Genomic DNA, 25,830 nt, shown 5'->3' on the forward strand with positions numbered 1-25,830 from the left:
GGTATATATTAATGCAGATAAGTGTATATACATATATATTAATGCAGGTAGGTGGATTTATCTTATAGCAAGTAAATGGATAAATCTTATAGCAGGTAAATGGATATCTATAAATGCAGGTAAGTGGACATATCTAATTGCAGATAAATGGATGTATATATTAATGCAGGTAAATGGATATATATATTAATGCAGGTAAATGGATGTATATATATATATAAAAACAAATGAGGGTAAATGTATATATATATGCAGGTAAATGGATAAATATTATAGCAGGTAAATGGATATCTATAAATGCAGGTAAGGATATATATATATATATATATATATATTTTATTTTTTATTTTTTATTAATGCAGGTAAGTGTCTTATTGCAGGTAAATGGATATCTATAAATGCAGGTAAGTGGACATATCTAATTGCAGGTAAATGGATATTTCTGAAAGCAAGGTTAGAGCCTGGATGGCTGATGATACACTCTGCTAGGAGAGTCCCTCTGGTGACTGGGGATAGCGGAGGAGTGGCTGAGGTTGCTGAGAGTGTGAGTGCGGCCCCCCGGACAGTGTTGTGGGAGTGGCTGAGTTTGCTGGTAGTGTGATTGCGGTCCCCGGGCCGGTTTGTGGGAATGTCTGCGGTTGCTGGGAGTGTGAGTGCGCCCCCCCGGCCGTGCTGTGGGAGTGGCTGAGGTTGCTGGGAGTGTGAGGAGTGCCGTGCCCGCGCCCCGTGCCCGCGGAGGGTAAGATGGCGGCCAGGCGGGAGTCCTTACCGGAGCTCTGGTCATACGGAGTGTGTGAGGACGGCCGGGTGTTCTTCATCGAGTGAGTATTAATAACAACAACCTGGGCAGTAACAGGAGTTCTGGGAGCAGTAACAGTACCCGCGGAGTAATGAGTATTAATGCCGACCGAGGGAGTAACAGGTGTGCTGGGAGTATGCAGGGGGAGAGCAGAGTGAGAGCAAGGTGAGAGCAGGGGGGTATTAATACTAAACAAAGTGAGAGCATGGGGATATTAATACTAAACAAAGTGAGAGCAGGGGGTGTGCAAAGGGGGTATTAATACTAAACAAAGTGAGAGCAGGGGGGTATTGATACTAAACAAAGTGAGAGCAGGGGGGTATAAATACTAAACAAAGTGAGAGCAGGGGGCTATTAATACTAAAACAAAGTGAGAGCAGGGGGGTATTAATACTAAAACAAAGTGAGAGCAGGGGGGTATTAATACTAAACAAAGTGAGAGCAGGGGGCTATTAATACTAAACAAAGTGAGAGCAGGGGGCTATTAATACTAAACAAAGTGAGAGCAGGGGGGTATTAATACTAAACAAAGTGAGAGCAGGGGGTATTAATACTAAACAAAGTGAGAGCAGGGGGCTGTTAATACTAAACAAAGTGAGAGCAGGGGGCTGTTAATACTAAACAAAGTGAGAGCAGGAGGGTATTGATACTAAACAAAGTGAGAGCTGGGGGGTATTATTACTAAAAGTGAGAGCAGGGGGGTATTGATACTAAACAAAGTGAGAGCTGGGGGGTATTATTACTAAAAGTGAGAGCAGGGGGGTATTGATACTAAACAAAGTGAGAGCTGGGGGGTATTATTACTAAAAGTGAGAGCAGGGGGGTATTAATACTAAACAAAGTTAGATTAGGTTTAGAACAACCGAGCAGTGATAGTAACCCGGAGTAACAGCTCTGGGAGTATTAATACTTATAGGAGATGGGAGATTGTTGGTTGGAGAATGAGTATTAATATTGCAGGTGGGAGTATTACTACTAAAAGTGAGAGCAGAGGAAGTATGCTATCCAGGTAGCGAATTCGTATTAATATAGGAGTTGGCAGTAACAGGTGTGCTGGGAGTATGAATACTAACGTAAGAGGGCAGATTGTTACAGGCTGAGCATTGAGTAATAATATTGCAGGTGGCAGTAACCTGTGTGCTGGGAGTATTAATACCGATTAGATATAGAAGATTTTTGGTTGGAGAGTGAGTATTAAAAGTTGCAGGTGGCACAAACAGTTGTGCTGTGAGTATTAATACTAACTGGAGGAGGTCTGTTTTTGAATGGATGAGGAGGATGGAGTATTAATATTGCAGGTGGCAGTAAAAGGTGTGCTGGGAGTGTTAATACTAAATGTGGAGGGGGCTGTTATTGGCTAGCTAAGGAGGATGGAGTATTAATATTGCAGGTGGAAGTAACAGGTGTGTTAGGAGTATTAATACTTATTGGAGAAGGGAGATTACTAGCTGAGGTGATGAGTATTTATACTGATTGCCACTTCTTCCACCCCCCAGTGACCTGACACACAACACAACCTGGCTGCATCCCAGGACTGGGGAACCTGTCAACTCGGGACACATGATTCGCTCAGGTAACTGTACACACAATATAGTAACAATAAACACAATATGTAACGCACTGTATAAGCAATATGTACATTCATGCTGACTTTCATGTAATCCTATCTTTGCTATGGGAGGGTTGCTTACATCCCTCTTGTTCCTATACTGCAAGAAGTCAATCTTGGCGCAAAGTTGAGGATGCCTCTATTTTTTGGGTTATTGGCTAAAAAAAAAAAAACATTTTGAAGAAAGTGCCACTAATATGATTTTTCACATTTAATGACTCACCGTCTGAGCCTTTTACATAATTTGCAAAGACGCTTGACAAATACATTACCGCTGTGTGTACGGTGGCCAAGGGGTTTTAGAGGAATGTGTATACTTACCTGAACCTATCCATCATGTGTGCTGCCATGCACTTCGGTCAGGTCCTCTTCAGCTCCAGGCTGTTGAGCTACGATGAGCCGATGTCAGTGCTCTACTCTTGTGCATGCGCGAGTGTACAGCATTGAGTTCTATGGAGAATTCCGCGAAATCCTGCATAAACAAAGTTTTGACAAGCCTAGGCTCTGCCTAGGAAAAATATTGAGACAAAGTAGTACTTGCTTTGTCATATCTTTTGACTGGGTTAAAATTCCAACACAGTCAATGTGAGTGTTTCATAAAGATTTATCTTTATGAAATACTCTTTTTGGAGTAGGCAGGAAGGTGAGAGAGCCTCTTTAAGTTGAGTTCTTTGTTCACAAGTATCGAAATTACTTTACCTCTGGTACCAAGAACATCAGGGCAATCAAGAGCCTCAAGGTGCCAATCATTGTCATCACACACCTGGAAAATTACGTGTACCCACTATATGGGTTTATTGCACAAACATAGTAACATCCCCTGGATGTTGGGCAAAAGTAACATACCATATATACTTGAGTATAAGTCGACCCGAATATAAGCCGAGGCCCCTAATTTTACCCCAAAAAACTGGGAAAACTTATTGACTCGAGTATAAGACTAGGATGGAAAATGCAGCAGCTACTGGTAAATTTCTAAATAAAATTAGATCCTAAAAAAATTATATTAATTGAATATTTATTTACAGTGTGTGTATATAATGAGTGCAGTGTGTGTGTGTGTGTGTGTCTATGAATGCAGTGTGTTGCAGAGCCTTGGTGGGGGGTGGGCATTTTTATTATTTTTTTAAATTATTATTGTAATATTTTTTTTGTTTTATTAGTAATTTCTTTTTTTATTTTTTTTATTATTAATATTTAATTATTATTAATATTTTTATTTATTTATTTTTTTCGTCCCCCCCCCCCTCTCCCTGCTGGTTAGCTGGCCAGGGAGGGGGCTCTCATTCCCTGGTGGTCCAGTGGTGTGCACTGTGTAGGAGGGGGCTGGCAGGAAGCGTTTACTTACCTCTCCTGCAGCTCCTGTCAGCTCCCTTCTCCTCCGCGCCGGTCCGGTCAGCTCCCTCTGCAAGTCCCAGTGTAAGTCTCGCATCTGCGCTCTGACCCCGCGGCTCTCGCGAGACTTACAGTGGGAGCTGACAGGGGAGCTGACTGGACCGGCGCGGAGGAGAAGGGAGCTGACAGGAGCTGCAGGAGAGGTAAGTTATAGCTCTCTGCCAGCCCCCCTCCTACACAGCCCCTTGTCTGTATTATTGCAAAAATAAGTGCCGAAAAACTCGACTTATACTCGAGTATATACGGTACTTGGAAACGAGAGTAATCTGTACCTTTCCTGGTTAAATACTTTATTATTTGTAAAAAAAATTGTGTTGATATTTGTATACCTGTTGTTCTAAACATAATTATCCTTGTCCCTGTTTTATACTAGCTTTTGGTATATCTTTTTCTTTCCTTGCCATTTGTGATATTTTGTAATAGTGAATATCTACCCTCTTTGGTTAATAATTACAATGGTAAATATGTTCTCGCTGGCACCTGTCTAGCATGGCAGGAATGTGGATAAAACCATGCGCTTATCACAGGTGAGTGGCTGCTGTCTGTTGACCCTTAGAATGGATAGTTTTTTGGTTAAATAATGCCTGAACAGCTCTAAAAAAAACCTCTTGCTGCCCCAGATCATTGCTGTTTCTTTCCCTGCAATGTGCGGGAATGTGAACAGAACTTCTGGTTCTTGCTTGTTTGTGTCTTGTTTAATGAAATGCCATGTTTCTGTGTATTTCCTTTTCCAGATCTGCCCAGGGGATGGGAGGAAGGTTTCACAGACGAAGGTGCCAGCTACTTCATTGAGTGAGTTTTTGCTATCATGTTTTTGGTGTTTCATTAGTAGGCAATGCCCAGCGCTGGGCCATTTGTGGCACCATGTTTGCATAGAGGAGAGATCTACCTACGGACATTGCTTTCAGCATCGTTGTTGTTGAATTTTGAAGCTAAACCTATACTATATTACTGTATATCTCTCCCTATACATGACTGTCCTGAGAACACACTAAGCGCTAGCAGTATGCATTGCTTACTATGGGGTCAGGGTGGGGAAATGGCAGCCCCTCAAGTGCTCTTTAACGTTAATGCCCATGGTTCTCTGTGAACCATACAGGGGTGTCTAAGACGTAAGGTGGTAGGGAAATTGTAGTCCACACTCTAAAACTACGTGGTGCAGAATGCATCCCATTCCCACAGCAGCTCACTTTCAGAGGATGTTTGAAACACATGGCTCCATCTCGTACCTAAAAGTGGAGCAATCCCCATGGAAATCAGTGGAATGTTTCTGCTGATTACTTTGGTTTCCATAGTGATTGCTTTATCACACTTTTATATTACCAGCATTTAGACGAGAAGGAATATTTTGGGGAGAATTTTTCTCAGTTTTTGTAATAATAAATTATAAAAACAAGTGAATTACGGTTGAACAAATATGTAGCACAAACTCCAGATTTTGTTTAGTTTTGATCAATTGCCTCAGTCCTCAAGGGGTTAATATCCTCTTTCTATAATTTTATGGCACTGCAGAATGTTTGTGATAATAATAATACCCCTGTACTTATGATACAGATGGGGTTTATGTTATAACTGACTCTCCAAGTGTCTCTGGTAACAGATCAGTAGAATCTGTCTCCTCCTGATTTGCAAATCACTTTTGCGATTTTTGTAATTTCTTTTAACTATTGGCTTTATTTATTTATATTCTACCTTTTCTGTGTATTTTACACTCATGCATGTCGAGTAACTGCATACTTATCTATCGTGGGGTGTGCGATAAGTGTTCAGAATTAACTGTGATGTGGAATTGTGCCACAGGAGGAAGGCTGTATAATATATAACATTCATATTTCAATTAAACCTCTACTTTATTGCCATAATGTGAATGCAGTTGACCTCCCGATTTATTGACAGTGGCAGCAATATTCCTGGAATGTTGACACATTTTATGCCATTTTAGTTAGGAACATGATCCTTGTCCAGAGCTCAGGAATGGTGGAATGTTTGGTAGAAGCTTTGACTGATCTATATATAATCTACCTCATTGCAAAGTGAGCAAACTGTAGAAAAATCTATATCAAACCAATCTCTGGGGTGACCAACCTTTGGTTTGAAAATTGCAAGTGCTCTGGACTGATGAATCAAAATTTTAAATATTTGGCTGTAGTAGAAATTCGTTTGTTTGTCGAAGGGGTGGAGAATGGTACAAGAATGATTTTCTGTAGGCAAGAGTAGAGCACGGTGGAGATTTCTTGCAAGCTTGGGGCTGTATTTCTGCAAATGGAAGTAAAGGCAGTGCCTTCATGGATTCAGGGGATTGACACTAAATGTAACTGCCGAGCTCCTTGCACAACTGTCTGCAAGTGTACTTAGAAGAATTGGTTTCCTTTTCAAAGGCATAGTATAGTAACTCCAAATATTGATTTCAATTAGATTTTTATTCTGTTCACTCACTTTGCTTGTCATTAAAGGAACATTGTAGCGTTACAAATATAAACATATTTTCTTTGAGAAATCAGCACTTATAAATCAAGTAAGAAACACCTCCCTGGTTTTCAACCAGCACTAGTGCGCATGTGTCTACAAGGTTCCTCCTTGCAAATAAAAGGGGAAGGGAGTCTTAAAACTAATCAGGCACTAGAGTACTATAGCGTTAGGAATGATGGTTGGTAAATGGAAAATGGAGCATCTCCTGAAAAAAGTTGAACACAAATTATAGGTGTTTTTTCAATGTTTTATTCAATGGCACAATTCCTACAAAGTGACTTTAAGTGGATTACTATTGTAAATATGGAGAATATCTGTAATACTTTTAAGATTTTCCTCAGACAATAAATATAATTTTCTCTTTGTCAATATTCCGTGTTTTCATACTCCATGTGTTTAAATTATTTAAACCTAAGCCTGATGTTATTGGGAGTTAAACAAGACAGAACCCAAGCCTGCACAGAAAACCTACTTCATTAGCTTTCCCATGAGCTGCCCGCTTTACGCTCTGTTCCTGTCACTTGATTTAAAGGAACACTTTAGTCACCTAAATTACTTTAGCTAAATAAAGCAGTTTTAGTGTATAGATCATTCCCCTGCAATTTCACTGCTCAATTCACTGTCATTTAGGAGTTAAATCACTTTGTTTCTGTTTATGCAGCCCTAGCCACACCTCCCCTGGCTATGATTGACAGAGCCTGCATTGAAAAAAAAAAAAAAACTGGTTTCACTTTCAAACAGATGTAATTTACCTTAAATAATTGTATCTCAATCTCTAAATTGAACTTTAATCACATACAGGAGGCTCTTGCAGGGTCTAGCAAGCTATTAACATAGCAGGGGATTAGAAAACCTTAATTAAACAGAACTTGCCATAAAGAAAGCCTTTAATAGGGCTCTCTTTACAGGAAGTGTTTATGGAAGGCTGTGCAAGTCACATGCAGGGAGGTGTGACTAGGGTTCATAAACAAAGGGATTCCACTCCTAAATGGCAGAGGACTGAGCAGTGAGGCTGCAGGGGCATGTTCTATACACCAAAACTGCTTCATTAAGCTAAAGTTGTTCAGGTGACTATAGTGTCCCTTTTAAGTATGCCCTACTCTGCTCGGGGTAAAACATACTCTGTCATATATAATAGATGTGCCTAATTTGTAGTGTAGGGCTGTACAGGCACCGTCAATATAGAGAATTATGTTAAATGAAATCTGCCGCCATCTGGATGATTGTACTGTCTTGTTATAAAGCATGCTGCCCAATCTATCCACCAATATGAACTGAAGTGAGTGACACATGGGGCGGTGATTTATTTATTTAAAAAAAAAAAAGTGGTCTGAAAGTGGAAAAATCACCATGGAAAGCAGTGAACCAGCAGGCGCATTGCTTTGGTGACTCCACCCCTTTTACATTTTTGCACAAGTTTTTAGAAAGGGCATTTTGATAAATATCCTCCTCTACGTGTTCTATGCCAGTGTCTGCAACCCCTATAGTTCTACACCTGAGGCTCCAATATCTCACTGGGTATTTAACACACAACTCTGCTGGGTTCCTTCACCGTGAATTACTGGATAAAATAGCGGTCTTTATATTTTTCTTGTGGACTAATTTGATGTAAAAGTGCTTGTATTATTATTTACTGTTATATTTTGCGGTAAACCGGATTTCTTTGCACGCCCGGTTGTATAGTATGCTTTATTTGCACGCTCGGTTGAATTGTCCGTCTCCCCTTTGGTGTTATACCTATTGTTAAAACATTTAACCCCTCTTATTTACTGAAGACTAGTGCTGCACCAATGATTATTAACCCTTTGTATCTACTGAGGGCTAGCGCTGCAATAATGGCTATGAATATTAACCGTTTTTATTTATGTAAACCTGAAGCACTGTTAACCCATTTTATTTATACAAAACTGAAGCTGGAGCAGTGACTATTAACCCTTTGTTTTACACAAGGCTTCTGTTTTAGGGCTATTAACCCATATTTACTTAAAACCAGCTCTGGAGCAGTGACTTAACTCCTTGTATTTTCTTAAAACTACAGCTGGAGTAGTGGTAATTAACACCTCCTATTTACTTACAAGTAGTGCTGTAGGATTAACTATTACCTCTTTACATTTACCTAAAACAAGCACTAAATCAATGACTTTCTCTTCACCTCTTGTGTATCAATTCTAACCACACTGTGTGATTGGAAAGTGATGTGGAAAATGGTGTTGCTATACAAAGGCCAGTATTAATCTTTGTTGATATAATTTTTCAAGTTGTACAATGTTGCCAGTCAGCTTTGGGCTGTTGATGACTGGGCTGATATTATCACCTGGAGACGTTATATTTAATCTGTCAACAATGTTACGTAACCCTTCCTGTGTTTCCTTCTCCCCTGGAATGAGCAGATTTGGGGAGAACCTGCGCTGTCCCTGGTTTTTGTTTTAATCTAAAAGCAGCTTGTGTTGTCCTTGGTTCCTCTTGCTGTCACCACACAGGCTGGAAAATGTCCACAAACACCCAAAAGACTTCAAAGCATTGCATGGTGTATCTTTGGCTTAGAGCACAACTTTTTTTTTTTTTAGGCAATTAATAACACAATATGACCGATTATTCAACTATTTGTATGTTTTTTTTATTTATTTTTATTTTGGGTAAACTGCATCTGAAAGTTGTCGTTTTTACTTCTCTTTTTATTCTGTTGATGAATAACCTTAAATTTGTTGATTTTTATCCCAGTGTGAGCATTCTCTTTCTAGAGGTTAACGTGATTGTTTGAAGTGAATATTGTTATATTAGGTGCTGCCTCGAGGTTAGCGCTATTGTTTAGAGTGGATATTATTAAGTGTTCTTGCATAGCAAGACCACTTAATGTTATCTCACATATATATTATTATTATTATTAAGTGTTCTTGCATAGCAAGACCACTTAATGTTATCTCACATATATATTATTATTATTCTTATTATTCTTATTATAGCCAAATTTGCCACCCTAACTCCTCCCACAGTTTTTACACTACATAGACAAAAATATACCAAAACGTGCAGATTGTTCCCGATCGGATTGCTATTACTTTGTGGAACGTTTCGGCGAATGGTTCTCGGAATATCGTCGTTCTTGTGGCGAAATTTGTCCCATAGGAATGAATGGCAAAGCTAGAGTGGGACCTGGCAAAAGCTGAAAAATCAGGACATGATTTCTAAACTGCCACCACTCCCTCATTTTCAGGCCCACCTACACAAATCTTATATCAAAACGTTCAGCTATCCCTGCTGCCACTAGAAATGTCCACGGCTAAGCCATAGTCCTGATAGTTTTCACAATATGACCATTTGTTTGCAACTCACGCCTTCCATTGACATTCATTAAAACTCCACTCTGCAAAGCTCACATTTGAAGGGCAATTTCTAAACTGCGACTGTGCCTTCATTGTTAATATCTCAGAGACATACTATACATCACAATGTAGGTCTGGGTCTTGTGATTCTCACAATATAAACCTCTTCACTTTAGGATTTATAGTTTTAAAAATATGACCGTTTGAAGATGGCAACCGCAAAAATACTCTGACCTGTGCCAGGCTGCAGCAGCAAGTGATGTCATAGACAAAGCCTTTTACACCTGCTAATGTTTTTATAACTGTATGTTTTAATGTAACTGTGAAGCACTTTGGGCAACAACATTGCAATTAAATGTGCTATATAAATAAATAATAATAATTACTCCACCCACTCCAGTTGTAGACTACTGGTGGAGGCAAGAACACTTCACAATTTCCCCAGAAATTGTAGCTTTTCTAGTTCTTATTATTCTTATTATAGCCAAATTTGCCACCCTAACTCCTCCCACAGTTTTTACACTACATAGACAAAAATATACCAAAACGTGCAGATTGTTCCCGATCGGATTGCTATTACTTTGTGGAACGTTTCGCCGAATGGTTCACGGAATATCGTCGTTCTTGTGGCGAAATTTGTCCCATAGGAATGAATGGCAAAGCTAGAGTGGGAGCTTGCAGAAGCTGAAAAATCAGGACATGATTTCTAAACTGCCACCACTCACTCATTTTCAGGCTCACCTACACAAATCAAAACGTTCAGCTATCCCTGCTGCCACTAGAAATGTCCACGGCTAAGCCATAGTCCTGATAGTTTTCACAATATGACCATTTGTTTGCAACTCACGCCTTCCATTGACATTCATTGAAACTCCACTCTGCAAAGCTCACATTTGAAGGGCAATTTCTAAACTGCGACTGTGCCTTCATTGTTAATATCTCAGAGACATACTATACATCAAAATGTAGGTCTGGGTCTTGTGATTCTCACAATATAAAGCTCTTCACTGTAGGATTTATAGTTTTTAAAATACGACCGTTTGAAGATGGCAACCGCCAAAATACTCTGACCTGTGCAAGGCTGCAGCAGCAAGTGATGTCATAGACAAAGCCTTTTACACCTGCTAATTTTTTATAACTGTATGTTTTAATGTAACTGTGAAGCACTTTGGGCAACAACATTGCAATTAAATGTGCTATATAAATAAATACTAACAGTTACTCCGCCCACTCTAGTTGTAGACTACTGATGGAGGCAAGAACACTTGGAGGCAAGAACTAGCTTTTCTAGTTATTATATTAGCTGCTATCTCTGAATTCTAGTGGCCAAGTTGAACTCTTTCTGATTTCTCATTAGCACAAAACTAGCCCATATCTGCAGTAGGAATAGACCGATTATCGGTTCCAGTGATTTATTAGAGCCGATATTCAACATAATTCTGATTATCGGTATCAGGCTTGTTATTCCAGTCACCGCACGCCTTCTTGTGCATCCCGAAACACCAGTTGCAAGCCAATGAGGCACCACGTCCTGACCTCATGTCACCAATCCCTGTGAGTCTCAGCATATGGAGCTTAGTTTAAGACAGGGCGGTGAGACTGTGAATAGTCTACTGTAATGTACTGGTCTGGTTGCCTTAGATTGATAGGACTGTGATTGCTGTCATCATGTTAAGTTAATGCCAAATTTGTGCCGAAATGTTGTTGCATTTTTAAAACTTGTACAGAATATCGTCAACTGGCCAAAAGGCGACTGGTAATCTGCATTAGCTCTGTGAATAGATGTCAGTCGATCTCTAATCTACAGCTTTTGACCATGTGGAGCCTGTTATATTTATGCAGAGTTATTTAATTGTCTCATTATGTTGTGCAGGAGATGGTAAAGCACATTTATGCTATCTTTCGATCATTAGTTTGTGTGTGATTGTCTGATACCTTACAAAGAGCCCTATTACTGTACATGGAGCAGTCCGTAATCCAATTCCTGCAGGAGGCCCACTGTCTCCAATTTAGCCAATTTCACAGGAATAGGGCTTATTCACTAAGCTGTGAATTGGGAGACACTGACCTGCAAGATACACACTTAGCTGGCTGAGCCAGCACATTTCATAACATGGCATTTTATTCTTTAAAAATAGGCTTTCAAAGATCCAAAGCTTAATTGGTTAATTTCGGCTATTTTGCTCTACATTTAGTTGTCCAGTGATTTCAACTCACTGTTTAGTGCTAAAATCCCTTTATTTTGGTCTAAATTCAGCATGTCTGTTGTCAGTCACCAACAACTCTGTCTGAAAGTGGAGACTTGGAATGACTTGATATTTCCTGGTTGGGGTACTATAACATGTAAATCAGGTAGGCAATAAATGTGTGGGTGTTTGCTTTTTACCTGTCATTTCATACTGTGTAAGCACTCCCATTGTATGCATGGTTTTAAAGGTGTGAATTCCTCTCAGGGGTGCGTTATTCTGTCACTGCATAAATATGTTCTGCAAGTCAATAGTTAATTCCGCCAGTTAATCTTTGTTAAATGCCATTAGAACGACCTTTATGCCTAAGAGGAAAGCAGTTTATGGAAGTTAAAAGCAGTTTGTTCTGCGTGATTGTGCATACAGTGTTTAGTTCGTGAATTGGATACTAATAATACACAATATGTAGCAAAGGATTTTTCTTGCCAAAGTCTACCAAAAGGACAGAAATCTGGAAAGATTAAATACAGGGCTTTCTGATTAGTTCAAAAATTGCTCAGATCAAACAGAGATTTTCCTGACATATGGTGGCAGTACAATAGGCATGTAATCTTCCCATGGGACACGCACCTGAAACAAAAAAAAAATTACATAAAAGTTCCTCCCCCAACAGGTATAAGACACCAACCTACCATGGACCCTCAGTTCTCTTTCTTGTTCCATCAGGAACAGAGACGGCATCTGGATTTTGTGGTAAGGCACATGGGGGACCCGGCCTGATAGCCTCCCGGGTGGAAAACTGAGTGACCTGCGTACATCCAGCAGGAATTACGGAGCAGTTATGTTTCACTTGCTTTATGCCAAGTGTGGTCCCCGGCAAAGCAAGGAGGAGGTCTCTAGTGGCAGCAAGTCTTTGCCCGAACGAGACGCATGCGCACATCGGTGGAACGCACGCTCGGGAGATAATGCGTTCCACCGGAGTTCCGACCGTGCTACTGCATTCCTGGAAATAACGCCAAATTTGAATAAATGCTGCTAACTTGAGCTGTGCAGATCCTTCACAGCTGCTTGACAGGAAGGATCTCCCGTGTCACCAGCCTCCCACCCCCCCACACGGTTCAGAGGTTTTAGGGGTGAGATTTTTCAGTCTCTGATCTTTAAGACCTCTGTGTCTATCTTATTATACTTAAGAAATGTCAACAATTTCATAATTGCTTTATGTTTTGCAGATATGTCTAGTCCTGTCTCCAGATATTATGGATAAAGACAAGGTGCCTGCTCCTGCTGCTAAAAAATACAGTTATTAGTCAAAACATCTGAGTTGTAGCGAATGCTCCACACCACTTCCAGATGGTACTAAAAGGAAAATCCGAAACCAATGTTTGTCCTTATCGCTGGAAAAGTCCAAGCAACAAGTCATTCTTATCCTGGTTTCAAGACAATCTGGCCCAGACATTAGTCATTCAAACATTCTGCAAAGTCGAATGTAACAGCACCCGTTAAAGCTACAGCCAAACAGCGGCAAAAACTGAAGAAATCTTCTTCTAGATCAGAGTTGTACTTGGGCAAATGTTCTATGTCTTCCTATTCAGAAACTTCCAGCGATTCTTCTGTGACAGAACTCTGTTTCCCACATGAAGAATTACAAAAATGTATTAAGAAAGTTAATGTTGCATTCTTTGAAGAAACATCAGATAAAGCAAGTAAAAAAGCCTTTCCTGTTCCACAGCAGATTCTGGAGTTTATGTACAGAGAGTGGAAAAACCCTGAAAAGGGGCATTTATTTCCAGGCGTTTCAAGAGCTGCAAGGAGAAGACAAGTGGGAAGACTTGCCAGTCGTTGACGTACAAATTGCTCAGTTGTCTAAAAAGACTACTATTCCGATTGGAGAAGTCTCTGGACTTAAAGAGCCTATGGATAAAAGGGCTGAAACGTCCAGCAGACGAGCATATCAGGCAGCAGGTTTTCAGGCTAAAGCGGCATTGGCAGGAGCTTCAGTGGCTAAAGCTCAGTATTATTGAATTCAGGGATTGGAAGATAGCCTGACAGAAAACCAGGACAAAGCTCATTGGCATCACACAAGGTCAATTCAGTTTCTAGGGTTTTTGACCAAGTCAGACACTCTTGCTATTCACCTGCCTGCAGAAAAAAAGGATAAAGAAGCTGACAAAATAACTTCAGAGAGAGACAAAATGCTCTGTGAGGAAAGCTATGCACGTGTTGGGACACCTCGCTTCCACTATCCCAGCAGTAAAATGGGCCAGAGCAGAATCAAGGCCTTCACAGTGGGAAATTCATCTAAAGTGTTTAAAGAAATAAGAAGACTTGGATTCTTTAATAAACATTTCAGATCCTGTAAGAAGACCACTAAATTGGTGGCAAAAGACCAGTTTCATGTCAGGTCTATCATTTCTACCAAAAATATGGGTCATAATCGCCACAGACGCTTCAAATACAGGTTGGGGTGCACACCTGCAGTATCACTTAAGGCAAGGTACATGGTCAGAAGAAAAAAGGGAATCTTTAAATTACTAGGAGTTGATAAGTCGTTTATGCTCTTCCTCAGTTCACAACCAGACTACGGTGTCATACCTGAACAAACAAGGGGGTACAAGGATAAGAAAACTGCAATCCCTTTGCATGCAAATTATGTTCCGGGCTCAAAGTCATCTAGAAGACATAACCACTACTCATTTAAGAGGAATAGACAACGTTATTGTAGACGACTTAAGCAGATTGATATGGTCCCAGAACGAGTGGTCTCTAAATCCGGCATTTTTTATGAGCTGGTGAAATGTTCCGCCTGTCATCGATCGAATAGTGAGAAGCTCAAATGCAAAGGTGAATACATTTGCCTTACTCTTCAAGGCAGACATGCCTCTGGTTCTGGATGGGCTGTCAATTAAATGGGACTTCAGCCTGTCCTATTTCCTCCGATGAGCCTAATTCCAAGGATTTTGCAAAAGGTGAAATCAGAACATGCAATGGTACTGGCCCTAATCCCATACTGGCCAAATCGGAGCTGGCTCTTGGTTTTAATTACGATGGTTTTGAGGTACTGGGAACTTCCGGTTTCGACAGAGCTCCTGGAGAACGAAGGGATTCCAGTAGAGGTATTGAAAATGTTCGAGTTGATGGTTTGGCTGCTGCACGGCTAATCCTGCATAACAGGGCCGTTAAGGAGGAGAGATTCAAGATTCTGCTGATCTACCTCTGCCAGAAGATCTACCTCTGCTATCTATTTTAAAATTTGGTTGCATTTCTTTCGCTGGTGCATCTCCCATCATTGCCTATGAGATTCTCCTTCTACTGATATGATCTTGCATTTCCTACCGGACGGCCTTAAAGAGGGTCTTCATTTATCTTCCCTCAAAGTTCAAGTTTCTGCTCTCAGCCATTTTTTTGGTGAAGAACTTATCTTCAAATCCTCTGATTAGGAGAATTCTTAAGGCCGTCAGGCTTATTAAGCCTCCAAGAAGAGAGGTTTTCCCTCTGAGCCTTCAAAACCTCAATTGACTTTGGTTTTGAAGGCTCTCTGTACCCATCCTTTCAAACCTTTGGAGAAAACCTCTTTAAAGCTCTTGTCTCTTAAAACTGCATGTTTGGTGGCCATAACTTATGCTAAGAGGTTGGGTGAAATTCAGGCCCTTTCATCATCTACTGAATTTACAAAGATTCTTCCCAAAAAAATGTTTTCTCTTTCCAAAACCTTCATTTCACCCTAAAGTCATCTCTACCAGGGCCAATTCCCTGCCTGCCTTTAGTTATCCATTTGTCTCCAATCTGGATGAGAATTGGCACAGGTTGGATGTTGGTAGGTCTCTGAAAATCTGCTTTAACGATCCTCTGCATACAGAAAGACTGACCATCTTTTGTCAATTTCTTTGGAAAACGTGAAGGTCAGGTTGCCTCCAAGTCTACTCTGGCAAGATGGCTCGTGGACACTATTAAATTAGCTTATTCTTCATCAAATCTGCCTTTCCCTACCTCCTGTAAAGTTCATTCTATGAGAGCCATGGCTACTTCCTGGGCCGAAAGAGCACATGCTTCACCTGAAGATATCTGCAGAGCTGCTACATGGTCTTCATTCAACACCTTCGTCAAACATTACAGTCTAGACATATTCTCTGCCTCTCACACTGGTTTCAGGCACAAGGTGTTAAAAGCGTTGGTTGCTTAATTCCCGCCCATAGCTCTGGGATCTCGATATATCCCGATTGTACTGCTACCATATGTCAGGAAAAACTGCAATTTTACCCACCGTAAATTCCTTTTTCCTTAATATAGTGGCAGTACATCACTCCCTTCCCTTATTAATACATTTTATATGTTTGCAGTAGTATGTCTCTGATGTTTTATTGGGACGTACTGAGGGTCCATGGCAGGTTGGTGTCTTATACCTGTTGGGGGAGGAACATTAATGTTAATTTTTAATTTCAGATGCTTGTCCCATGGGAAGAGTACATCACTATTGTACTGCCACCATATTAAGAAAAAAGGAATTAACGGTGAGTAAATTTGCAGTTTTCTGATGGGTTTAGACAGAGCTCAGATTAAATACAGCATTGGGTTTAGACCAAGCTCAGATTAAATATTGGGATTATTTTACGGGTTTAGACCGAGCACAGATTAAATACGGAAATATCTGATGGGTTTAGACAGAGCTTAGATTAAATACAGAGATTTCCGATAGGTTTAGAAGGAGCTCAGATTAAATACAAGGATTTCCGTTGGGTTTAGAACAAGCTCAGACTAAATACGGGAATGTTTGATGGGTTTTGACAGATCTCAGATTTAACACAGGGATAGCCGATGGGTTTAGAAGGAGCTCAGATTAAATAAGTGATTAGTTCTTGGGTTTAGACTGAGCTCACATTAAATAATGGTATTATCTGATGGTTTTTATCTGAGCTCAGATTAAATGGGTCTAGAAGGAGCTCAGATTAAATACAGCATTGGGTTCATACCAAGTTTAGATTAAATGCATGGATTTCTGATGGATTTAGACAGAGCTCAGAATAAATACAGGGATTTCCAATGGGTTTGCAAATTGATATATAATTTCCTATGGGTTTCAAAAGTGTGTCCAATAGAGCAGACTACATAGACTGAGAAACCTACAAATGGCAGCTCCTTGATCATTAACCTGCCGAGGGCTCTAGAGGGAAAAATGGCAGATGTCTTAAGAGACCCCCCGTAAGTTGTCAAGGTGATTTTAAATGGTTTGAGTACTTGCTGTCGGAGGGTGCCAACGCACTGTAGAAGTTGTGGTGCTTGGAGTGTTCCTTTAAAAATATAATCTAATATATTGATTCACAATACCTGTATAATAATGTTAGTGTTTCTTCCACACAGAGAACAGATTTTAATGTAAGCGCTTCTACCTTCTAAAACCTGTTTAACATTGTATTTATTAATATTCTAAGAAGTGATTTAGTTCTGCTTTAATAAAGTCACTTTTCTTTCATAAGTTATTTAATATGGATTACAAGCTGAGGCTTGTCCATTGATGTCAATATATCATCACGCCACACGCATAGATTTATTTAGTACACTGCAAATTTTCCCAAACTAAAGGAACACTAAAACGTTAGGAATACAAACCTGTACTCCTAACACTATAGTGCCCATGTTGTGGAATAGTTATAAGTAACCTTTTCAGTAAAAACCTGCACAATAGGTTTTTAGATAAGTTTTCTCCAACACGAAGACTAGCTCGATGCTGCCTGCCGTTCCGCCTCCTGTGATGTCACCCAGCTCTCGAGTGACTGGCTGGTTTAATGCTCCTCGTAGAGTAAAGTAAAAACACTATGCTGTAAGATCTTAATGAAAATAAAACCATTTTATTATGCAGATTGTGTGAGTCAGTCACTGGAGGCGTGACTAGGGCTGCATAAACTGAAATCCAACATGATTAAACTCCTAAATAGCAGATAATTGAGTAATGAGTCTGCAGGTATATGATCTACACACCATAACCACTTAATTAAGCTATAGTTTCTTTCTAATTCAAGCAATCACCAGTTAATCTGATGACGCACGTACTAGCCCACAATGAGATATGCCTATCTCATCCCAGGCCCCGCTCTTTGACAGTGCCTATCTCACCCCCAGGTTCCCCTATTCCAGTGCCTATCTCACTCCGACCCCCTGTTCCAGTGCCTACCTCACTGGAAGAGGAAAGGCCCCCTCTTCCAATGCCTATCTCACCCCCCTGGCCTCCTCTTCAATGCCTATTTCACCGCACCGCCATCTCCTCCAATGCCTTTTTCACCCCCCGGCCTCCTCTTCCAGTGCCTCTCACCCCCCCGGCCCCTTCTTCCAGTGCCTATTTCACCCCTCCTCTTCCCCGGCCCCATCTTACAGTACCTATTTCACTCTCCCCTCTCCCCCCCCCCCGCCTCCTCTTCAAGTGCCCATATTGCCCCCTCTTCCAGTGCCTATCTCACCAGCAGGTCCCCCTCTCCCAGTGCCTATCTCACCAGCAGGCCCCCCTCTCCCAGTGCCTATTTCACCAGCAGGCCCCCCTCTTCCAGTGCCTATCTCACCAGCAGGCCCCCCTCTTCCAGTGCCTATCTCACCAGCAGGCCCCCCTCTTCCAGTGCCTATCTCACCAGCAGGCCCCCCTCTTCCAGTGCCTATCTCACCAGCAGGCCCCCCTCTTCCAGTGCCTATCTCACCAGCAGGCCCCCCTCTTCCAGTGCCTATCTCACCAGCAGGCCCCCCTCTTCCAGTGCCTATCTCACCAGCAGGCCCCCCTCTCCCAGTGCCTATCTCACCAGCAGGCCCCCCTCTCCCAGTGCCTATCTCACCAGCAGGCCCCCCCTCTTCCAGTGCCTATCTCACAAGCAGGCCCCCCTCTTCCAGTGCCTAGCTCACCAGCAGGCCCCCCTCTTCCAGTGCCTAGCTCACCAGCAGGCCCCCCTCTTCCAGTGCCTAGCTCACCAGCAGGCGCCCCCCTCTTCCAGTGCCTATCTCACCAGCAGGCCCCTCTCTTCCAGTGCCTATTTCACCAGCAGGCCCCTCTCTTCCAGTGCCTATTTCACCAGCAGGCCCCTCTCTTCCAGTGCCTATTTCACCAGCAGGCCCCTCTCTTCCAGTGCCTATTTCACCAGCAGGCCCCTCTCTTCCAGTGCCTATTTCACCAGCAGGCCCCTCTCTTCCAGTGCCTATTTCACCAGCAGGCCCCTCTCTTCCAGTGCCTATTTCACCAGCAGGCCCCTCTCTTCCAGTGCCTATTTCACCAGCAGGCCCCTCTCTTCCAGTGCCTATTTCACCAGCAGGCCCCTCTCTTCCAGTGCCTATTTCACCAGCAGGCCCCTCTCTTCCAGTGCCTATTTCACCAGCAGGCCCCTCTCTTCCAGTGCCTATTTCACCAGCAGGCCCCTCTCTTCCAGTGCCTATTTCACCAGCAGGCCCCTCTCTTCCAGTGCCTATCTCACCAGCAGGCCCCTCTCTTCCAGTGCCTATCTCACCAGCAGGCCCCTCTCTTCCAGTGCCTATCTCACCAGCAGGCCCCTCTCTTCCAGTGCCTATTTCACCAGCAGGCCCCTCTCTTCCAGTGCCTATTTCACCAGCAGGCCCCTCTCTTCCAGTGCCTATTTCACAAGTCTGGCGAACGTTAGCCAGACTGTATTATTGTAATAAGCTGTTTTTTCCTGTACTTGCTGAAAGATCTGTCCACATTGGTTTGATATTGCCAGGAAACACAACTGATTGGCTGAGCAAAGAGAGGTATTATGCATAATTTAGCAGTCTGTGTATTTAGTTCGCATTTTTAACTTTGTTCTCCTGTTACATGTAGCTCAGGCCTTGTTAGGCACATTGAACTTGGCTGGACTTTTACTCCCTTAGAAAGGCTCGCAAATCCTAAATTGAGCAGTACAGCTTCTATCGGTTTCTTGACTTTATTTGAGTAATTCCAATATTTAAGGCCCTTGGGAACAATAGAGCTGTAATTGCATTGTAAGTGCTGTGTGGATGTTTTATTAAAAACTGGAGTCAGGGTGGTAGAAACATGCTGGAAAATGGATATGGGATTCCCATAGGGTTTAAAATTAGTCTGTTTAATGGTACATTTTAATGAGCTTTTAAGATTATTATTGTATTTTAGTTTGTATATATATATTCATGTTTTATTAATTGTATTCCTATAAATATAGCATTGCATTCTTTATGTGAAAATGTCAGGTTTTTAACATCATGATAAATACTTTACTTTATTGTGAAGACGGATACGTTGCCAACATCGTTTTGTTTGCTTTAGCTGCATACAGTACTTTGTTTCTAATCTGCGCAGACATCTGCTACATATTGAGAGATTATTAGGAATCATAAGAACGATTTTCAGTATGCTCCACTAGTATATAATCCTGAGGATGAGGGACTCAATCAATGCTTGAGGAACCCCTGAGAAGTGGGACAAAACACGTTGTCACCAGGTCAGACCTTGAAGACCAAAGCTCTTCCCAGGGCCCTATAGGTACGAGTAGTACATTTTCATTGTTTCAAAATATTTTACAGTTTTCCACTAGGTTTCTTCTGTTTTGTTTCTCTCTATCTTCAGATCTGCTGGATTTACATTATAGGATTTTGTGCAATCATTTGAATGGTATGTTTTTACTAAGGAGTGCTGTGATCACTTGGCACACTGTTTAGCACTTTTCATGCACAATATCACTTTTTTTGGTCCTTGATCTGAATTTTGCATGGTATATATGAATGTCACTTTAATCCATGTATAGAATTGATTAATAATACAATTCCTTTTCTAAGTGGGTAAATTCCCCCCCCCCCCCCCTTTTTTTTTTTTTTTTTTTTTTTTTGTGCACCACTTTTATTTATGGTCTTCAGTAACTCTTTTAGGTTTTTGATGTTCCTGCACTGGGTGAATTTGTTTTGACACTTGCATTTCAAAGTTTTATTTGAAAAATTCACACTGTAAAACTATGATACTTTATCAGTCTATATTACTTTTTTTCTGTATTCCAGGTATTTACTACCCTTTCTATTCCAGGTATCTGCTACCCTTTCTATATCACTGTTAGCCATTACGACTTCCACTAGAAGGCTATTCCAGGTATCTACTACCCTTTCTATGTCACTGCTAGTTTTTACTGTTTCCACAGGAAGACTATTCTAGGAATCTACTACCCCTTCTTTCTTTTTAGATCGCTTTTAAAGTTTTCTGCTTCCACAATACTTTGCATTCATTTGGCATTCTTTGAGAGTAACCAGCAGAATATAATATTTCGTGTTTCTTTATTCTCTGTGAAAGTGTCAATAACCCAGCTGTCTGCCGGTGTAAATTCTTGCTTGCCTTCTGTTCGTTTTCTTCCTCAGCATTTTCTCTTACTGTGTAGAAATATTTGTTTTTTGAAAAGGTAAAATAAAGGAAAATGGTGGGAGCAGGGGATAGTATGTGACTATAAAGTAATATTATTACAAACCCAGTGTTTTTGATCTGTTTGATGGAGGGCTTTTGTTTGCAGGTGGATGATGCAGTGTGCTATAGATGAGGTGTTGTCCCTTGAAGAAAGGACCAAACTCACATACCAATGACATGACAACTAGGCTCTCCACAGGCACTCTGTGGGCAGCTTCAGGCTCTCACAATAGCTGCTCTGTGCAACACATGGGGATTGGGGCCTGGTCCCCTCCTCCCCTTACCTTGTTGTTATACAGAGAGCATACAAATTGAGGCTGTGTCAAAATACAACTGCCTAGTCCTGGTTGGGACTGTAATTCCCATCATCCTGTGTGGCAGAGCTTGCTCGAAATGCAAATAAAATGGGAGATACTGCTTTGTGACCTGTATCCATTGTCAGAGATCATGCTTCCCATAAGAAAAAGGGGTCCTTACTTTAAATTATGTATAAATAATAACCTCATGTGAATTCAAAAATATAATCAAGGGGCAACGGACAAAGCAATGAATCATTAAAGCCCGACAGAGCTGCTTTACATTGACTTCTAAATGTCCCCCTGTCCAGTGTTCTCTACTCCCCGCGCCGTTGCCTATCCATTGAAGGGAGACAGTAGTTCTGCTGACTCTAGCTCCCTACGTTGCAGATGCAGATATGTATTTAAATAATTAACAGGTAGTTCTTATCTCTCAGCGTGTTTTTTTTTTTTTTTTTCCAGTAGCTGCAATGCTAAGTATAGAGCCCTGCTAAGCAGAAAGCCCAATACTGGCACGTTGTGTGCGATAATGTGCTCTAAATCTTATCTATGTAACTTGGTGCCCCCCCCCCCCCCCCCCAATTGTAAACTTCTAAATATCTGTCATTTAAGAACGTATTTAGAATTTTGTGATAGTAGTTTGTGTTGTCTGGTGAACGTGTACCCCTAAAATCTTGGACTTTTGGTATTTGTTGATGACTGCTTGGGTGTGTGATGCTCTACACTGTAAGCTCGTTTAAGCAAGGTCCTCTTCAACTTATTGTTCCTGTAAGTTTTTGTAATAGTCTCTTTTATTGTTAAAGCTCCTCCTCCTACAATATTGTAAAGCGCTACGGAATTTGTTGGCACTTGGCGCTATATCGATGATGATGATAATAATTGTGGCGAAAGGGTCCTCGCCACTAGTATTTGGAGGGGGCTGATTGCCAGCCTCATGCCTTGGGACTATGGCCCCTGGGAGATTGGGCACTTTAAAAACAGTATTGGGGCTTATGGACTTGTATTGGTGCTTAAGATTGTTCTGGCCCTTTGATTGGAACTGGCTGCTTTGTCCCTCCTCAATCTCTATATCAGCCCTTGCTAAACTTAAACCCCATGACGATTTGACTGTGTTCATGGGATCTGAGCGCTGTTCGGATATATTGAGCGCTCAGATCCAAGCTATGTGGGGGTTCTGTTTAGTATGATAGGAATTATGTATTTTTGTGTATTTTTGCTTTTGTTGTGAATAAAGAGATTTTCTGTATGCTGGAGATAATTGGCTTACCACACCCAAGCTATGCTTGCAGTCGGTCAAATAGGACTTCCATCTAACTTTTGAACCACTGGACCAATTTGTATGATTTTGACATATATTTGTTTGTATTTGGAGTATGCTGATTCTGAAAATGTAAGTTAATGTGATGTATACTTTTAAAGTTATGAATATTGTGTAAACCTGTGTATTTTCCTGCCTGTGATAATTACGTTAGCCTATTGTGTTCAGTAATTATATCACAGGCAGAGGGGAGGATTTTGTGGGAATGAATGGGAGTGTTTTACTAAATATTAGGTGTTTGGTTGTTCTTCAAAACCCTGTGGGCGTTACTAGGTGTGTAAAATGTGCAGAAAAGCAGTGTTTTTCATTAAAACTTGAGTTCTACTTCACCCTCAATTTGGAGTGCCTTCTCTTATTGGGGGAATCTGCTACAAGGGATTGCTATGCTAGTCCTACTCTCTTGCTATTTCACTACTAAGCTCTTTTAAGAGCTTGTTCCTGTCTTGCTCTCTGAAGGAGTCTACGGTGGTTATGGTGTCGGCTGGAGTGCTTGGAGCCCTCAGGAAGCGCTACGAGCATCCTTCAACGGAGGTACCCAGTCGGGGTGCCAGGTGATCCGGGGGAGGCCCTTGGAAATTGGACTGGCTACCGAGGTGCCTTCTGGTTACTCGAACTTTGATGTTGTTCCTCTATATCTGGAAAAATAAAACCATCTAGTTTAATATTCCTCATTAATGAAACCGGATGAATTAGACTGGAAGGATGGGGCCACTTTTGGCGTCCTTGATAGAGATGGCATTATATTGGGACAGTTCTTGATGATGTGATATCTGTTCTGCTAATTCACCAAAGTTGGATATTTATTGCGCTTCAGCTGGACAAGGAATTTATGATCTCGTAATGATTACATGGAAAAGGTCAAGACATTATTTGGCCGATCCATCATCCCACTCCAGTAAAAAGAATTGGATTGCTGTCTCTGATTGCTCTGAAGGAAAGCTTTGGGCTCTCATAAATTCAAGTATGTTTTCACCAGATCTGTGTGTTGGATATTGTAATCGTTTTAACCTCTTACTTTGCCTCCGGCTGAGTTAGACATTGTTACAATCTGTGCTTTGTCGCGGTTTGTGTTCTGTAAACAGAACAATCCACTTTGTAAACAGATTTTAATAGTGCAATATGTAGCCTGCTTTATATGGGAATAGATTCTGCTCTGAGAACACCAGTTGTGGACCATTCAAAAAAAGCATTCTGTTCCAGACCAGCTTCAATTCATTGCATTTTAATTTCTTGTTTAGTAATTTAGTGGGTTGTGAGCATGCTATCAGTCTTTGTTTATGGAGAGCTTTATTCATTAACGTGACACTATCATCCAAACCACTTCATCTCATTGAAAGGGGCGAGGGGTGCGGTGTTAATGTCCCCTTAACTTTGCAAATGAAAACATGGCAGTTCTAGAGAAACTGCAATGTTTTTCACTGCAGGGTTAAGACTGCCTCTAGTGACTGTCTATCAGACAGCCACTAGAGGCGCTTTCTGCTGTTTCAGAAAGTCTGACTCCATGATATGACGCTGGACACGTTATGATGTGCATGAGGACGTCCAGCATCTTGCGAATCTCCATAGGAAACCATTGACTCAATGGCTTCCTATGAGGAAGGTCTAAAGCACATGTAACTCTTGCGGAGCATGCCAAGACAGAGCCTGCGCCGAGGGGCCTCAGCACTAGAAACTTGTAAGTGATAAAAGGATTTTTAAAGGGACACTATAGTCACCCAGACCACTTCAGCTCAATGAAGTGGTCTGGGTGCCAGGTCCCTCAGGTTTTAACCCTTCAGATGCAAACATAGCAGTTTCAAAGAAACTGCTATGTTTACATTTGGGGTTAAGCCAGCCTCTAGTGGCTGTTTACCAGACAGCCACTAGAGGCGCATCTGCGACGCTGGAAGCATATTATGCCTCCATCGTGCAGAACGTCCATAGGAAAGCACTTGAATGCGTGTGCGGGCACTTGCCGCGCATGCACATTTGGCTCCTGTGACGTCGGCTGAGGGAGCTGACGTCAGAGTGGGAGGAGAGGTCACCAGAGCCGAGGTAGCCGGCGCTGGATTAAAGTAAGTAACTGAGGGGGTTTTAACCCCTTCAGCGCCACGGGAGGGGGACCCTGAGGTTGGGGGCACCCTCAGGGCACTGTAGTGTCAGGAAAACTGCTTTGTTTTTCTGACACTATAGTGATCCTTTAACCTTTTCTTTGCAGGGGCAGAAGGACATTGCAGTGTTAGGAATACAACGCTGTATTCCTAACATTAAAGTGTGCCATTAAGCAGTAGACAAGCAGAACTGCAAATTGTTTGCTGAAATGATTGATTTTGGTATTTGGTGAACAGACTCCATAGAGTAGTGTTTCTCAAATCTTTGTTTTATCAAAATTCCTACTGGCTAATAACTAAATCTAAACCGTAAAACCTCTAAATTTGAGTAAGATGTGTGGGGCAGGTTCTGAAATTCTGTAAACCCAAAAAAGGGGATATATGTTTTAAACATCTGAAAATAGCAGTGTAGTAAAAATGACCGAAAACCACACTAAAAGAGTCCAGAGCTTTCACAATTCTTCAATATAGCAAGTTAAAAATATTGCTAACAACTGTTTATAATTGTATCAAAGTTACCTAATGTGGCACTCTCTAATATTGTGGCACACGGTGACCCTTAAAGAACCACTAAAGTCTAGACTATTCATAATGGGAAGTCGTCTTGGTGCAGAGGTTCTGTCATTTTAAATTGTGAAAGATTAAAAATATTGCCTTTCTTAGAAACTGCAGTGTTTACACTACAGGGTTATATCCACCTCTAGTAGCTGTCTTCCTGACTCCTCGAGACCAAGTAAATCTCTGTCTGGGTATCAAATGCCGCTGATAGCTGGCTGCAGCATTTGATTAGAGGAGTGAGGTGTTTGGCCGAGTATGGCTAGTTCACTATGAGCAGCAACGGATTGGAGGAAATTGGGGATAATATCCGCTTAGATGCAGACGTCACCAGCAGCATAGCTGGAAAAGAGGGGAGTAAACTTTATTTTGCTGATATTTTTTTAATACCAATGGAGGGTGGAC

At 41.4% G+C, this 25,830-nt stretch overlaps 1 protein-coding gene across 4 annotated transcripts in view; it reads left to right on the forward strand.

Annotated features, from left to right (window-relative positions):
- The first annotated feature begins 607 nt into the window (after positions 1-607).
- Positions 608-25,830, forward strand: part of PLEKHA7 (pleckstrin homology domain containing A7) — a 171,877-nt gene continuing 146,654 nt past the window's right edge. For 2 of the 4 annotated variants that reach the window (XM_063438278.1, XM_063438281.1), the window contains exons 1-3: positions 609-821; positions 2,296-2,372; positions 4,538-4,595. In XM_063438278.1, the coding sequence (XP_063294348.1) occupies positions 745-821; positions 2,296-2,372; positions 4,538-4,595 (212 nt within the window). In that variant the 5' untranslated portion in view covers positions 609-744. Of the gene's footprint in view, positions 822-2,295; positions 2,373-4,537; positions 4,596-20,805; positions 20,861-25,830 lie in introns of those variants that run through there. The other 2 variants (XM_063438280.1, XM_063438284.1) reach the window with 2 other exon arrangements.

Source organism: Pelobates fuscus, chromosome 12 (assembly GCF_036172605.1).
Source record: "Pelobates fuscus isolate aPelFus1 chromosome 12, aPelFus1.pri, whole genome shotgun sequence".
In the NCBI taxonomy this organism is placed as follows: domain Eukaryota; kingdom Metazoa; phylum Chordata; class Amphibia; order Anura; family Pelobatidae; genus Pelobates; species Pelobates fuscus.